The 16,698-nt window shown below is 41.1% G+C and overlaps 1 protein-coding gene across 8 annotated transcripts in view; it reads right to left on the reverse strand.

Moving 5' to 3' along the window:
- Nucleotides 1-16,698, reverse strand: part of DACH2 (dachshund family transcription factor 2) — a 284,122-nt gene that overhangs the window by 82,940 nt on the left and 184,484 nt on the right. For all 8 annotated transcript variants that reach the window (XM_039331668.1, XM_039331694.1, XM_039331709.1 and 5 more), the window contains 2 exons: nt 6,256-6,391; nt 4,713-4,793 (listed from right to left, as the gene is read on the reverse strand). In XM_039331668.1, the coding sequence (XP_039187602.1) occupies nt 4,713-4,793; nt 6,256-6,391 (217 nt within the window). The remainder of the gene's footprint in view (nt 1-4,712; nt 4,794-6,255; nt 6,392-16,698) is intronic.

Here is a 16,698-nt window from a genome sequence, read left to right on the forward strand (position 1 = left end):
TGAATGCTGTGACAGTTTGCTCTTTATTTCTTGATCTGCAGCAAGTGTATTGGTTAGGCCAGGGGTCCCCAACCCCCGGTCTGTGGACCGGTACCGAGCCGCGGCATGCCAGCAACCGGTCCGCACAAACAAACAAAGCCCCATCCACGGGATGCAGGCAATACACAAAACCAGGCACCCTCCGGTCCGCAGAAAAACCTCTATCCAGGGAGCTGATCCCTGGCGCCCAAAAGGTTGGGGACCTCTGGGTTAGGCTATCCAGGCCTTGGCTGATCTTGAAAAAAAAGTACAGGCAGTCTTCGACTTAACGACCAGAAATTCCATTGCTAAGCAGGGCAGTTGTTAAGCGAGTTGTGCCTGAGTTTATGACCTTTTCTGCCTTGGCTGTTAAGCGAATCACTGCAGTTAAGTAGTGGTCAGGTGGTCATCAGGCAAATCTGTCTTCCTCCATTGACTTTGTCTGTTAGAACCGGGGTCCCCATTAAAAGAAGAAACTCCTGACAAAGTCTGTGGGGTCCTTGGTGCTCTCTGAGCTTGGCTGTTTTCTTGCAGACGTCTCATTACCCAACTAAGTAACATCATCAGTGCTAGAAGGAACGTTTGGGAGGAGGAGGACGGCGATGACTGTGGGGTCCTTGGTGCTCTCTGAGCTTGGTTGTTTTCTTGCAGATGTCTCATTACCCAACTAGGTAACATCATCAGCACTGATGATGCTATCTAGTATGGTACTGAAACGTCTGCCAGAAAAGCTTGTTTATTTCTAAACACTTTCGACAGCTAGAGATATAGCCAGCAGGATAACAGACCTTTATAGAAAAACTCTGGAAAAAGTCAAAAATACCAACATTTGCTGGACAACCAACAAAGAGAAGACCTGGATAGAACTGGGCTGTCATCACTGAGAAAGTAAAAGAGGAAAACTGCTTATTCATTATTAAATTCTTAGGAAGGGCAATCTAGTCTCTATTTTGTTCATTTATGTCTTTTTTTAAGAAAATGAAGTGCTTTTTCACTTCACTGATATGATTCATCCTTACGGATGGCCTTATGCCCAACATCCTGCGGTTGTATGACGGGGGATAAATATTTTAATCACACACACACACACACACACACGGAAGAATCAAAATGAAGCTTACTGTAAAGCTTCATAACCTTAAAGCCTAACTGCACTTTTATCAACATATACCACATTCTGCTTGGAACAAATCCTTAGAATATCTGTTTCCCTTTTCCATCTGCTAGTCCCTAGGGTTTTAGCCTGTTGCATAGGTATTTTGTTGCTCCTCTTCGCCTGCCTGGTGATAAACAAAAGACATATGCTGATATATTTGTCTATGATGGCTGATTCCTCTTGGATAATCTGCTGCGCGGTAGCACATGAAATAGCACATGGCGTCCAGCATCAATAGGAAAGTTTTTGTTTTTGTTTTTTAAAAAAAAGCAATTACATTTCCAAGCCAAAACACTGATCTCTTCTCATTTTGACTCATTAATTTTCATTCCCCACTCAACACACACACACACACACACACACACACACACACACACACACACGAAACTGGATGGTCTGAAAGAGTGTTATTAATTCCCTCCCCCTCGTCCCACCTTCCCCAAAATGATTTCCAAAGTTGTGTTGTTGGTTTTTTTTGAAAGCGGTGATAACAGATGCTAGGGACAGTTGAAAGTAAAAAAAAAATGTAAGCACGCGGGCAACGTTGCGCAAAATGAATCTTTAAAACAAAAACACAGGTCGAGGGAAGGAAGTTGGTGCAAGCCAACTATTTTGAACGGGATGAAGACAGGTTTTCAAAAATTTAGCATTACTGTTCGGGAGGGTCCTTTTCGTCTTTAAACTAATGATATCTTATGTCTAAATCAGTGGTTCTCAACCTTTTTAATGCCGCGACCCCCAACCAGTCGTAAGTCGAGGAGTACTCAACCGGTCGTAAGTCGAGGACTACTCAACTGGTGCAGCACCGTTTGCAGAATGGGACTTCTGGCGGGCTCAGCAGGGCAGAGACAGCCTGGGCAATTCCTATTGGCTTTTGAAAGCCAATAGAATTAGACTCTGTTCAAGAGAGTCTATTCTATTGGCTTTCAAAAGCCAATAGAATAAAAGGGAGTAGCACAGCTAAGGAAAAGGGGGGACAAATGGCGGACTGCGTTGTTTGGCGACCCCCGTAAAATGGTCGTTCGACCCCAAATGGGGTCCCGACCCACAGGTTGAGAACCACTGGTCTAAATTCAATCTGGGCTTTAATTTAAAACTGTGTTTGCACAAACGTATTCTTCTCTTTCATTCATCAAATAAGTTAACTGGGGGGGGGGGAATCAGCCACAGTCCTCTTCTCTAAAAAAAACCAGTCAACCCTGCCTCTGTTTCACACAATTACCGATTTCTCACCCCCCCCCCCCACACACAAAAGCCCTCTGGTATTTCAGCTTTTCATCCAAAATCAATGTATGGGTAGTCCTCATCTTACAACAGTTCATTTAGTGACTGTTCAAAGTTACAATGGCGCTGAAAAAAGTGACTTATGACCATTTTTCACACGTACAACCGTTGCAGCGTGATGGTGATAGTCACGTCATCAAAATGCAGACGCTGTTGTAGCCATTAAGTGGGAGTTAAGTTAGGGAGGTTAATGTCAGACATGTAAGCTCAAATTCAGAAGATTTATTGCTCCTGCCTATTCGCAAGAATCTAGTCAACTAAGGGTGAGCATTAAATTGGCTCTAGGTAAGAGTTAATGGAATTCAAGAGGGGTTGGCTTAGACCATTTGTGATCACATAACAACTCTAGGTTAAGTCCTCTCTTGACTCCACCCCCAGCTTCTGCCTCTTCTCCTACTGTTCGTTTCTGAGCTTCTTTCTCTATCTGTTATCTAGTTGCAGGCTCCTCCACCCATTATCTGACCATTCCCTAAGCAGCATCTCTTCCCCTGTCTTACAAAGATCACTCCTACATACCAGACGTGGAGAAGCTTTGGACATAGTCCTATGCAAGGAAAGCAACTTTTCCAAGGATTTGCACAGCCCGGAGGAATTGTAGTTCATGTAAAATAGCAAAATTCTCAACTTTTTCAGTCTTGCCCTGAAAAGGAGAGCACGGTGGAACTCTGTGGGAAGAGAGTCCTTTTACATATCTAGGGACAAAACCAGCACCTCCACATGTACAACGTCTTGCAGAGAAGGTCTACCGATGCTTAGCTACCCAAGGGTACTTTCCACGGATGATCTGTTGTGATCCTCTTGCAGGGCAAGTTCTGTGAATTATTTGGACAGGTAGGGCTTTCACCCCCACCCCACCCCACCCCTCAGCTTGACACTGGAACATGCTTTCAATAATTAAATCAATCTCACAAAAACTCCAAGTTACAGCAAAGCTGGCAGTTTATGGCTCGGAGAGCTATAAATCATTTTTAAAATCATGACGATATTACTGAAACCAGATGTGAAAACATATGTTTATCATGCTGGTGTAAATTGCTGATTTGCCACACTTAATAAACGTCGATACTTTTGTGTTAACTACATATCCCCTCAATAATGAATTCCTAAATCCTTTGATGATAATATTATCATCATCATCTTCTTCTTCATCATCAGCATCAATATTGGCCTTAATAGAGACAAAATGGTAAAGCCTGTTTTCTTCCTTTTATGATTCCAAGCCACCTTTGAAGCAAAGCAAGAGAGGGGCTAAAAGCCATGTAATCAACCAATAAGTGCAAGCAAATTATATTGAAATTCAAAAATGCAAGAGGCGAGCTCTAATTTAGGCAAATGCATTAATACAGTTAGTTCATTCTATTCATGTGAAACACAATCCATTGCAAATGTAAAAATACAATCAAGGCAAACACAAAGAAGCTGAGCAACGTACTGAAACCACAACACCGACGTGATCGCTCTCTCTTAAGTATTTCTGAACAGACAGATAATGTGATAGATGGCGTGTGAATTTATTTTTGCCAGAATGATTAGTGTTATTCTGTAGACTTACAGAATAACATCAGCAAAACTGGATGTTACAGAAAGTCTGAGATATATTCAAGAATGCAACTGTCTGCCAACTCCCGGAGTTATAATCAAGTATGCATGATTTAAGGCCATCCTTAGGATGTATAATAACGGTGGGGTTGTTTTTTTTTTCACCCATTCATATTATAGACTACAAAACAATTTACTAACGAATTTTTAAAAATCAGGTTGAATGGGGCTTCCTCACTGAATCTATAGAAGGGGCTTTAGCAAAACCAGGAGTAAATTCTGATACTGAGATCCAAATAGTCAGTAAGTTACTGCCCACAGTTATTTGGGAGTCAGGTGGCCTCTAAGAGTTATAAATAAATAAATGCAGAAGAAAAACGAGCCAAAGAACCAAGTTTCTGAGCACAAAGTGAGTAACAAACCAGACTTTGCCCATCCAATAAAATTCTACCAGACCGTGCAGTGGGAACTTTGAGAAAGTAAGAGTATTCTTTTGTAGAAGAGGGGGGGATCTTGCTGCCCCCCCAGTTATATGGCAAAAGGTGGATGCAAATATCACCCGATCCATTTTCCAAATTACACCATGCGGTAATCAGAAAACAGACCTTCTGATTTCAACATATGGATATAGAGCAGCCAAAAAAACAATAACAACAAAAAAGACCCCAATCTAAAAATCATACTGACATGAGCAAAATAAAAAAAATGGAGTTACCTTTCTCCTTTGGGAGTTTTTTGGGGTTGGGTCCAGATTCTTGATCTATTGCTTCTCCTTCTCTAATATTTGATAACAGACCTAAAAGAAAATTGAAGGTGGCAGGGAAGGGAAAGAAGTAAGGATTAGATTAGTTACATTTTTTTTTTTTAAAAAGAGTCTAATTAAACATATACACCATAGTGATGATTACAGCATTTTAAGCTCAAGACAATGGTGTATCTCACTTTTCCCTCTTCATTCCATGATGTTGACCACGCAAGATACATTAGGATATTTATTTAGTTAGTTATTAACTATTTATATGGCTTCCAATCTTGTTACTGTGACTCTGGGTGGCAGAAATTGTAGGTATTCCTCAGCTCATGACTGTTCCCTTAACAGCACTTCAAAGTTACAACTAAGTTCTCGAAAAGAGTTCTCTGAGGTGTAACCAGGCTTGAGAGAACAATACAAAGAAAAGCCCAAAGACAAGTTGCATGCTTCCCCTCCCCCACTTAAAAGGTTAAAATAAACTAATTAACCAGACTGATTTGTCAACATTATTTAGGATGAAAAATGCCTTTAATAGAGTAGAGAGTTTAAAAGAAGAACAGGTGATTTCCTGCAATTCTTCTTGCTTAATACAGCCAGCGAGATGGTTAACTATCGGAGCTGATGGATGTTAGCTTGAAAACCATCATCTGTCCTGTTGAAAGAACATTTTGAAAACAACAACAACAACCCAACACCACCTGGAAAATCGTACAAATATATAATACCATCATGACTTTGGGAGAGATTGATGTCTTTATTGATTAGAACGATGCATCGTTTATCCTTAACATATTCTAAGTTATTTAAACCCAATTCTGACTACAAAGCTAAGCAATCAATTACGGACACTGATTTTGGTGGCATTTAAATATTTTAAAATATCTCTATCAATGGCCAAATGGTCTCCATTCCGTCCTTCACCGCCATTTTCATAATTCTATAATTTGGGGAGAGAAAGTAGCTAATTTCATTAACATTTATGAAATATCCCTTATTTAGGATGGAACTGCGATCTTGAGGGTGATACGGGTTGATCGGAATATTTTAGAAGCAGAACAGCTCCGTGTCAAGCTGAAGATGCTTGCAAATTTTTTGAAAGAGACCATCTAGCACTCGGTGAGACACTGTGTGAAATTTCGTTCTCCAAAAGCAAATACAAATAGTCTTACAAAGCACAAGGAAAAAAAAAAGGTCCATTAGACTCTAAAACTGAAAAAGATCTCAAACCTAAGAACTAAGCTAAAACATCAGCCTTAAAAATGTCAGGAAAATAAACATTTTCATCCCTTTGCTAAGTCGTAATGGATGGGTTCACCTTGACTCGCAATTGATTTGCACAACGTGGTCCTCCAGCATACATAGATTTGTTTCATTTCTCTTCCTTTCCCCCCTCTCTGTCTCTAACAATTTTCAGATATACGTTCACTGCCTTTGGTAATTCCTTTCTCCCGTTTTCTACAGGGCTGTTTCCTAAATTCAAAACGGTCAACAGTGAAACGGTACAAACCAATTCTATCCGATGTGTTGTCGACTTGGGATGGAGAACTTGAAACACTGCTGCTGTGGTGCGAAGAGGCATGACTACTGGGTCGCTGGCCCTCTTCTATGGATGGAGCAGGCGAAGGGCTGTCTTGAATCCTCTCCTTTAAAGAAAGGAAAAGGTTGGGTTCAAGCAATGAATGGCGTTTCTTTAGCGATTCCACTCAAAGGGGATCCAAATGAATCTCTCTATTGACTTTCCAAATGAAACGGAAAAACGGAATAGAATCAGAAGCCTTCCTACCACTTTATATAACAACAACAATAGAATAAGAGAGTCGGAAGGGACTTTGGAGGTCGTCTAGTCCAACCCCCTGCTCAAGCAGGAGACCGTATACCAGTGGTGGCGAACCTATGGCACGTGTGCCAGAGGCGGCACTCAGAGCCCTCTCTGTGGGCACGCACACCGTTGCCCCAGCAGAGTTCGCCGGAGTAGCGAGCACGTGGTATTTGGAAGCGACAGGGCAGGAAGTGAGCGAGCAAGCAGCGTTGGCCCCCCAGGGAAGATGGTGAGGGACTGACCCCCCGCCACCCTGGCCCTGGCCACACTCTCCCAGTCTGCCATGACCACTGCAGCCACGCCCACCCAGTGCCCCCCCCCGAGGGCACCACAATGCTGATGTAGCCCTGGCACTTTGTAATAAATAAGTGGGTTTGGGGTTGCAGTTGGGCACTCGGTCTTTAAAAGGTTCACCATCACTGCCCTAGACCATTTCAGACAAATGGCTATCCAGTCTCTATTTGAAAACCTCCAGTGATGGAACATTGGAGGCAAATTGTCCCACTGATTAACTGTTCTGTCAGGAAATTTTCTCCTTAGTTCTAGATTGCTTCTCTCCTTGATTAGTCTGAGCAAGTTGGACTGTTCCATGCGTTTCTCCCCAAACCAATCCAGAATTTTGAATGGAATCAACGCAGTTTGGATGTCCAAAGAGAAATGATCAGATTTTCTGAAGGGGGGGAAATTAAATTGGATCGATACTTTCAATAAGATTGAGAGGAACTGCACATCTCCAGCATCCAACAGTCATCACTGCCAATCAACGTGAATGATCAGACCACTTTCAGAACATGCTATGATATCTTGTGATGCCAGAATAATAACCCATCGGAATGGCTTTGGCAGAAAATCCAAAAAAGAAATGAGGCAAGAGGCAAGGAGAAGACAATGAAGTGTGAGGACTACTTCTAGTCCTTTCTAACCTTGACTCTCCTTCATGCAAAGTTATTTTTCCCGGGGAATGTTCCTCTTTGCTAAGAGACGGAAATTCATCTGGAGGATACCTAAGCTAGAGAAAGTAATTTGAATTTATCTTTCCGCAACTTTGCCAAGGATTTGTTCCAGATCTGCTATGGTTCACCTTTTAGTGCATGAAAGAAGACTTGGCTTTGACTTCTAATTTCATCCAAAGCCATTTCCAGGTTCTGCTTTTAGGCCTACCCTGGACTTTTGCAGTCCAGAGCAAGGTTTTTCTAGGACTCCTATTTTAAAAACCTTTTGAAGGTTGTGCAGAGAGTTTTATGACAAAGGGCCTTTATCAGAGTATGTTGTGTGGCCTGTTCTAAATGAATTGTGCAGAAAAAACTGCCTCAAATATGTTTTTAATAGGATAGTTATTGGACATTCAATAGCAAGTGAACCTCAAAATCACAGAAGCGTATCTATTATGCAGTGGATAATCCTCAATGGACCTGCTTTCTTAACTAATTATCTCTTAGTTAATGAACATACAATAACTAATAAAACTTAAAAAGGGAAGCCTTTAATTGCTCTACTGTTAGCCTACTAATTAAAAATATTTGTTAAGCTTAAACAGATAGAAATCTATTCTTGGCCTTTCAGCTTTAGTATATCTTGAGGGAGTTTTTGATTTAAGGCAACTGAAAACAAACCTCTGTCATTTTTCAGGACATGGGGAAGGTATAACTGGAGGCCTGAGAATTGTGTTGGGGAAAGAAAAAAAATAAAAGGTATTACTGTTAGGAAATTGATCCCCGGATTAGTAGACCTGAAGAGAAAATCGCAAAGGATTGCTGATTCTTTGCCTCTTCGCCTCTAACATTTGAAAGCTCAGGGATCTGTTTGATGCAGGGTTATCACCAGCAAAAACCTGGGGATGGTGCAAACTACTAGTAACAATGATCACAGCTTGCAGTTTTATTAAGACTGTGTATTGGTAGGATCGGTAGGCCACCTGAAGAGACTAGAAGCATTTGAAATGTGGATTTTACAGGCAGCTGTTACGTATAAGCTGGGTTGAGAAGATCAGAAATGAGGAGGTGATCAGCCGCCTGGGAAAGCCCAGGGAAATCATCAAAACAATTAAAAAATGAAAATTAGAATATTTTGGACATGTGATGCGACACCCAGAAAAATACGGCATACTCCGTTTAATTCTCCAGGGAAAGATGGAAGGCAAACGAGGTCCACGCAGAAGAAGAACATCGTGGCTTCAAAATCTAAGGGACTGGTTTGGACAAAACTCAGCAGCACTTTTTCATGCGGCTGCTGATAAAAACAGGATCACCAACATGATCGCCAATGGATATGGCACAAGAAGAAGATCGGTAGGATCACATTTTGGTGAAAGGGAAGATTTAAAAAAAATGTATATAAGGACACAAATAGGAGTTATACCTTGTCAGCCTAGTGAGATGACTCCACATATAGATAAGGCTAGGGTAAGAGAATTTTGCAAATCTGGCTGCATTCTTCCTTCTTATATCGCAGGAAGTCAGTGTGAGTCTTTTTCTAGTACCTTTCTGCTTCTCTGGGCTTAATGCATGCTTCTTACTGTTGGTTTCCTAACACCTTTGGGATGCCTTCTCCAAGTTCATCTCCATGGCTCCTTATGTATCTTCAGATCTAAACATGGCTAAAAGGAATGACATCACACCTTTCCATCTAACGTGGGTATGGCGTTAACATTTGCTAGCCCAGAAGTACCCCATGGTTCTGTCTTAGGTCTGAAGATGGCAAGGTAGTCTTTTTTATGTACAGAAAGAGAGCTAACTATGCACGCATAAAACAGCAATAAGTTTCCCAGGAAGGGATCCAGTCAACTTATATAATGTACATTAGTCTTATTAGGAAAAGCGCAATGTAGTAGCCTAGTGGTGAAGTTGCTCACCTCCCATTCAGAAGGTTGAGTGTTCAATCCTAGGTAGTGGCAGATGTTTCTCTCCTAGAGTGCAAAAAAATTAATAATAATTCTGCTGTGAACTCTATGTGGTGCCAGGAAGGGCATCCGGACAGTAAACGCTTGGCTCCATCCAAATGTCCTGACTCTACCCCGAATTAAGGGATTTCAGGGTTGTAAAAGGGAGTTAATCTTTTTAGGAATAGTTGTCTAACTAATAGTTGCTGACTAATAATTCTCCTGAAAGACATAATTCCTTTGTTCCACACCTTTCTTTTCAGGTACAAGGTAAAGCTGTACCACTATTACATTTCAATCATTACTATGTCCTCTAATGATGCACTTTAAATTAAACATAAGCTACAGCAGGGGTCGCCAACCCCTGGTCCGTAGACTGGTACCAGGCTGCGGCATGCCAGCAACCGGTCCGCACAAACAAGCAAAGCCCCATCCATGGTATGCAGGCAGCACACAAACCCACACACTCTCCGGTCCACGGAAAAACTTTTCTCCATGGAATCGGTCCCCGGTGCCCAAAAGGTTGGGGACTTCTGAGCTAAAGGATTTGATAGTGAAGTCATGTAGGTAGATACCTGTATAATAAGCACCTTGGTTTTTTTTTTTTTACTGAGTGCGTATTATCATGCTAAGCCCGTGATGGCGAACCTATGGCACGTGTGCCACAGGTGGCACGCAGAGCCCTCTCTGTTCGCATGCACGCCATCGCCCCAGTCCTAGGCCTTCAACTGGGTTTTATAAAACCTGTTCGCTTTAGGCGTCCACTGCCGTGTGCCAAAAAAAAAAGAATCGATCAATCAATTTCAACTTCTCGTGGGAAGAAAAAAGATCTCACAAAGTTGGAATTGATTGATTGAACTTTTTAGTCCCACCCAGTCTGCCGTTACCACCGCAGCCACGCCCACCCAATGGACCACGCCCACCTGACGATATATAAGTGGTTTATATATACCTGCCAACAGTGGTTTATTCAACAAATGTTGTAATCATGGCTCAGCCCAATGTGGGTACTGTCATTTAGATGTTTGCCCACTATAGCAAGATAATCCAGCGTACAAAATAACCTCCTCTTCAGCATGGAAGACAGTTGTGGCTATCTTTTGCTATAATGTATGCTAGTGGCCTCTTGCACATAAACAGATCCATTTTTCAGCGGTGTAATCAGTATGCTTCTATTAAGCTACTTAACAGCAATGAGTTGTGGTTCATTAGGTAGCTACTGTTGTGTCTCCGTCTAGTTAAAATTTCACAGCGAGTTAATCTATTTTATTACAAATGAGAACACATGCAATCATGTTCCTGGCATTTTCCAAGCACAGGGTTAACAGTATTTGTAACAAATCAATGAGGCCATTGCGGTTGGAAAATGGCAGACCTGATAGGCTAAGCATCTTTATCCGCTGATGACTTCATTTTTGTCATTTGTGGACTTTACAGCTCCCTGTCATTCTCTTGTGTATATTTCAGTTCTCTTCTAAAATTAGTGGTTGTTCAGCTAGCTCCAGATGTGTAAACCCGCCTTCTGGGCAACTGATTGTCATAGACCTGTGTGCCCAGAGACATTAACACCAAAAACATTAAAGGAAGGTTTCAATTCAGGTTAAGCCAGCTTTGAAAAGGTTGTATTGTTACTGGGGCAGGGGCAAAATATTTAGATGATCTGAACAAAAAAAACCACAATATAGATTTTCATTGCTCTTGAAGGACTGAAGAGTGCTTAAAATGCCAATATTGGTCCAGTATAGTCTGGACATCCAGAGCTTCAATGGTCTGTATGTGGATGTAGACCTGACCATTAACATAGATATCTATATCGTTTTGGACTCATTTTGTAAGTTAGCCCATTTGAGGTATATTGATTCAAAAATGGTTGTCTTATGATGCATCATTTTCTCTAACTGGGGGTTACAAACAATCTAACAGACACAAGAGTTTTAATAGTATATAAATCAAACTGGAAGGAATGCCCGCAAAAGAATCCATTCTTTAAGGGAAAAAAAAAGCTCCCTGTGCTGATGTTCCTTCGGTATGAGCAGAATAGGTCGCCATCATTTGACTACGAGGACACGAGTTAAGAAGACACAGTTGAACAAGCGGTACCTTGGTTCTCTGAGAAGAAGTGGTTATAGAATAGGATGCACCCCTGAAACATAAACAGGTTCTCTTACTGCAAGGGGTCTTCAAACCTGGCCCTTTTATGACTTGTGGACTTCAATTCCCAGAATTTCCCAGCCAGTGTGCTTGGCTGAAGAATTCTGGGGTTGAAGTCCACAAGACATAAAAGGGCCAAGTTTGAAGCCCCGTCTTACTATGACCATCAAGGTATAGTTGAATCTGTAGAGATGAGTGGAAATTGTCAACTGCTTAAGTTAACAATCTTACTGACTAGAATAGTCTGGGGCGCTATCCAAGGTGCTACTTTTAAAATGTGCATTAAACTGTTCCATAAAGTTGCTTAATAATGCATAGCTCTTATTAGATGTTTTTGGACTACACATTTTTTAATCCCTCACTGTTATCTATACTGAATGGAAGGCTAGGTGTTTACGTTGATATAGCAATAGCAATAGAACTTAGACTTATATACCACTTTACAGCCCTCTCTAAGTGGTTTACAGAGTCAGCCTCCTGCCCCCAACAATCTGGGTCCTCATTTTACTGACCTTGGAAGGATGAAAGGCTGAGTCAACCTTAAGTCCCGTCAAGATCGAACACAAGGCTGTGGACAAAGTTAGCCTGCAATACTGCAGTCTAATCACCGCGCCACCAGGGCTCATGGTTTAAGTTGTCATTTTGTTGTATTCACTTTAAGCCACTGAGAGTCTACTGAATGCAGTGCAATGGCTCAGTGGTTAATCATGCTGAGCTTGTCAGCTAGAAAGCTGACAGCTTGGGTTTGAGACCCCAGAGCCACACAAAGGGGTGAGCTCCCGTTCCTTGCCCCAGCTCCTGCCCATCCAGCAATTCAAAAGCATGCAAATGCGAGTAGATAAATAGGTACCCTTTCAGTGGGAAGGTAACAAGATTCTGTGTGCCTTTTTTTTCCCAATTAAAAATCTTTAATTTTGGGAACAAAGTTTTGGAAATGAAAAAGTGATAAGCAGCCAAATTGCATTTGCGCAATTTTATACCCTTCTTTCCAGTGACTTATTAGTCAAGCTGAAAAATCAAAACTCATGGAGTCAGAAATGTTACCTTGAAGTACATAATTTTCTTATCTGAAAAGGCCAAGTGGCAACAACAGGACTGTACAATTATTGGGTTTTAGAGTAGCTTGCAAACAATAAATCATTAACTTATTTCCATAGTTCTGTGCAGTAAATTTACATATAGGATAATTATAATTTGCTGCTTTCCATATTCCAGATGTCTTTGGCGTATAGCCATACTGGCCACATGACCACGAAAAATGTCTTCGAACAACACTGGCATCCTTGGCCAAGAAACGGAGGAGCACCATGCCCTAGAACAGGGGTAGACAACCTTGGCTCTTTTATGACTTGTGGACGTCAACTCCCAGAATTCCTGAGCCAGCATGGCTCAGCTTGGAAACCTCTCCCTTTCCCCTCAGCATGGCTGGCTCAGGAATTCTGGGAGTTGAAGTCCACGAGTCATAAAAGAGCCAAGGTTGCCTACTCCTGCCCTAGAGGCAGATACAACTGGACAGGGAAAACCTTAAAACTTTACCTTTACTAAATTCAATAAACAAACTCACTATGCTCCAGATATTTTGGATTGAAGTTCTCAACAGCTTCAGCTACCCATTGCATCCAAAATATTGGAAGCATACCTTTTTTATTCACCATAGTTCAGAATTGGTCCACCTCCCATTCACAGTAATCAACCCAGCCAACCTCACAGCAGATTTTTTTTTCTCTCTTCTCTTTGTGTGTCTATGCACAGCTTACCTAGTGTTGGCACACTCCATTTGACCTTTGTCCTTCAGATGTGACATTTCACAGTATCGATCTCCAAGCATTCAGAGCAATTGTGACCTACCGGCTTGCCTTGTTTATTTTTATTTGCACTGCAGCTATAATTACTTGCCCAAATGTTAATCTATTAATGAGTTCCTAAAGGACTTAATGGCATTTCTCTGCCAACGGGAATGTTTTTCCGTCCTTTTTGGAATACTGGAAATTTTATCCACCCAGTTTGTTTCCATGCTTCTTCTTCTTTGCAATCAGATGGATAGGCTGCAGGGCAGGGCATTAAATTCCTAATGAAAAGAAGGAAGCAGAAAACTACAGAAGAAATGTGCCAGTCCAGGATTTGGTCTGAGGGTCAAAAGCAGACCACAAAACTTCTGATTTTATGGGGGAAAAGAGTGAGCACGGAAACTGTTCTAGCACATTTTTTATTTATCTCGTGGACGAGATGGCATCATGACTCTTCAGTTCTTTTGACCATCTCAAGATGGACTTCTTGAAGGGAATTGAAAAGATATGAAGATAAGCCACCCAAAGCTGAGATGAAGAGAAATCAAATCAAATCAAATCGAGCCATAAATATTGTATGTGTGCTCAATATTCACAGGCTTAATATTGCTCAGTATTGTTGGCACAGTATTCACAGGCTTAGCCTACGACTTTATATTTAGTAGGATGTATAAAGCTAATATGTGCAGGGATCATTTCTTATTCTAAATTGACAAACAGCCATGTAGGCAGAGGGACAAATTATTGGTTCATTTTTTCCAAGTATTATTTAATCCAATCAGCAAAAAGGTTTCCATTATTTGCTACATATTGAACTGGGGAGGAGACTAAACACAGGATCACTTACATGTACAATATGCTGAACTATGGCCCATCCAGAGAGTCTTTTATAGAAACTGACTCCTATACGGTATTTTATGTGTTTTGAAAAATTACTCTACTTTCAGCATCAATTAGTCTTTAATACCAGCTGCTCACTTATTAATTTCCCTGCATTGTGACCATTTCTCACCAAGTTGTTAACTGCCACCTGCTCAAATAAACAACAACAGCAACAAAACAAGTTAACAGAACATCAGATGATCCTGGTAAACAGTCAATCACAAACAAAATACAAATAATTTGGAAAGGTGGTTCCTGATCATTACTTTACAATATTCAGACTCTTACTGTGTTACTAGGGAAATGGGGAACACTTCCGTCAATCCATGAATATACAAAAAAAAAAAAAAAAATGCAGAAGGACTGGAATAGGCTATATATCAGGAGTGTCCAACCTTGACAACATTAAGGTTTGCGGATTTCAATTCCCAGAATTCCCCAGTTGGCCATGCTGGCTGTGGAATTCTGGGAGTTGAAGTCCACAGTCTTAAAATTGCCAAGACTGGACACCCGTTATATATATGTGGTCTCTTGGATACTGCTGCCCCAAAGAAGAGGGAGTCAGGCTATTCTCCAAAGCACCTGAAGGGCAGAACAAGAAGCAATGGGTGGAAACTAATCAAGGAGAGAAGCAACCTAGAACTAAGGAGAAACTTCCTGACAGTTAGAACAATTAACCAGTGGAACAACCTGCCTCCAGAAGCGGTGAATGCTCCAACACCAGAAGTTTTTAAGAAGATACTGGACAGTCATTTGTCTGAAATGATATAGGCTTTCCTGCCTGAGCAGGGGGTTGGACTAGATGACCTCCAAGGTCCCTTCCAACTTATTATTATTATTATTATTATTATTAATAATAACAATAATAATAATAATAATTATCATCATCATCATCATCATCACCACCACCACCACCACCACCACCTAGTTGGGTAACTCCTCTAGAACAGGACAAAAACACTCCACATTTGTTTCCTCTCAACCAACAGCGCCTTTTCTCTCCATCTAGCTCACCACAATCTCCTTTCCGCGATAAAAACAGTCCTCTTTTTTTTTTTTTTTTTGATGCCATGTCTGACTGATTCAATGACACTCCCAGGGCTAAAAGGCAGACATGCTATTTCAAGTCTCTGTTAGAACTATATTTGCTATTAAGTACAAGTGCTAATGGCTGAGCCAATAACAAAAGGCTAACAGACAATTGAGCTAGTAATATGACCAGGTTATTTTCACAGAAAATGAATGAAGAGTGGCAAACAAATAGAAATTGAAAAAAAAATATGAAACTATTACTTATGAAAACAGTGCTTTTGTATGTCCCAGAAAGAACCCCTGGGCCTTTTTTTTAAAAAGGGGGTGTGTGTTAAGCTTGTCATCTTAAACCTTCCAAAAATAAGACTTAATCCCTCTCCCCAAATATAGGGTTTCCTGCCTGAACAGGGGGTTGGACTAGATGACCTCTAAGGTCCCTTCCAACTTTTTATATTACTATTATTACTATTATTATTATTACTATTTCACATAAAATACTAAAAAGAGACTAGCAGTTTAGTTTATTGTTTAGCAAAAAAAAACCCATGTCTTTTCTAGAGGTGTGGAAGAGAGGAAGGGTCAACCTTGATCAAGACCATTAATTTCATCTGGTTTTTTTAAAAAATCAGCTTTTCCCCAAAGCAGGCCATTCTTTTTAACTCTTCCATCCACTTTAGATTTTTTGTAAAATAAACCCACCTGACGTTTTGTTTAAAATTCTGGTCTTGCGGATAAATCCCAGTCAACCAGATTCAAACAGTGAGAAAGTTTTCTCGGCGGGACTGTAAATCCCCGAAGGCAGAGATTTATAACAGAATTTTTGACAGCCTCCTTAACTATGGAAGTGGTAGTAGGAGCTGCTAATCACATTAAGCTAGATTATAGATGGCAAGGAAGACTTTTGAAACATGGCTACTGCAGCTTTGCTTAATTTATAGTGTTCTTGTCCGGAGGAAATCAAATTTCATAGTTATGACATTTCTTTCCAGAGTACTGAATGTTAACTTTGCTGAGCAGGCACCTTTTGAGAGACAGGTGATGGGATGCTGCGGAGAGGAGATGGAGATAGACAACTCTGTTCTGGATGGCGAATGTGATGGATGGGGTGGAGGACAAGATCATTTCATTCAAAGAGTTTCAAGGAGCCGAGATCTTCTGGTGGCAGAGAAGCAGGACTGTGAAAGCTTTACAGAAAGGGCTTTGAAAGGTAAATGGCCGAATGAAGATATTCATGGAAACGTTCTGCCCGGGTGCCATCAGACAAAGTTCTTGATGCTCTGGTGGAGCCTGTGGGAATGCTTGGTTTGCATTCCTTTATTGCTGGTCTCAGGGATCATCGTTTTCACTTCCAAAACTGGCTGGATCAACCTTTCCCAATGTGAGCATCTGGAGTTCTCAACA

This window comes from Crotalus tigris, unplaced genomic scaffold (assembly GCF_016545835.1).
Source record: "Crotalus tigris isolate CLP2741 ecotype Arizona unplaced genomic scaffold, ASM1654583v1 scf7180000017622.5263843, whole genome shotgun sequence".
Taxonomy (NCBI): Eukaryota; Metazoa; Chordata; class Lepidosauria; order Squamata; family Viperidae; genus Crotalus; species Crotalus tigris.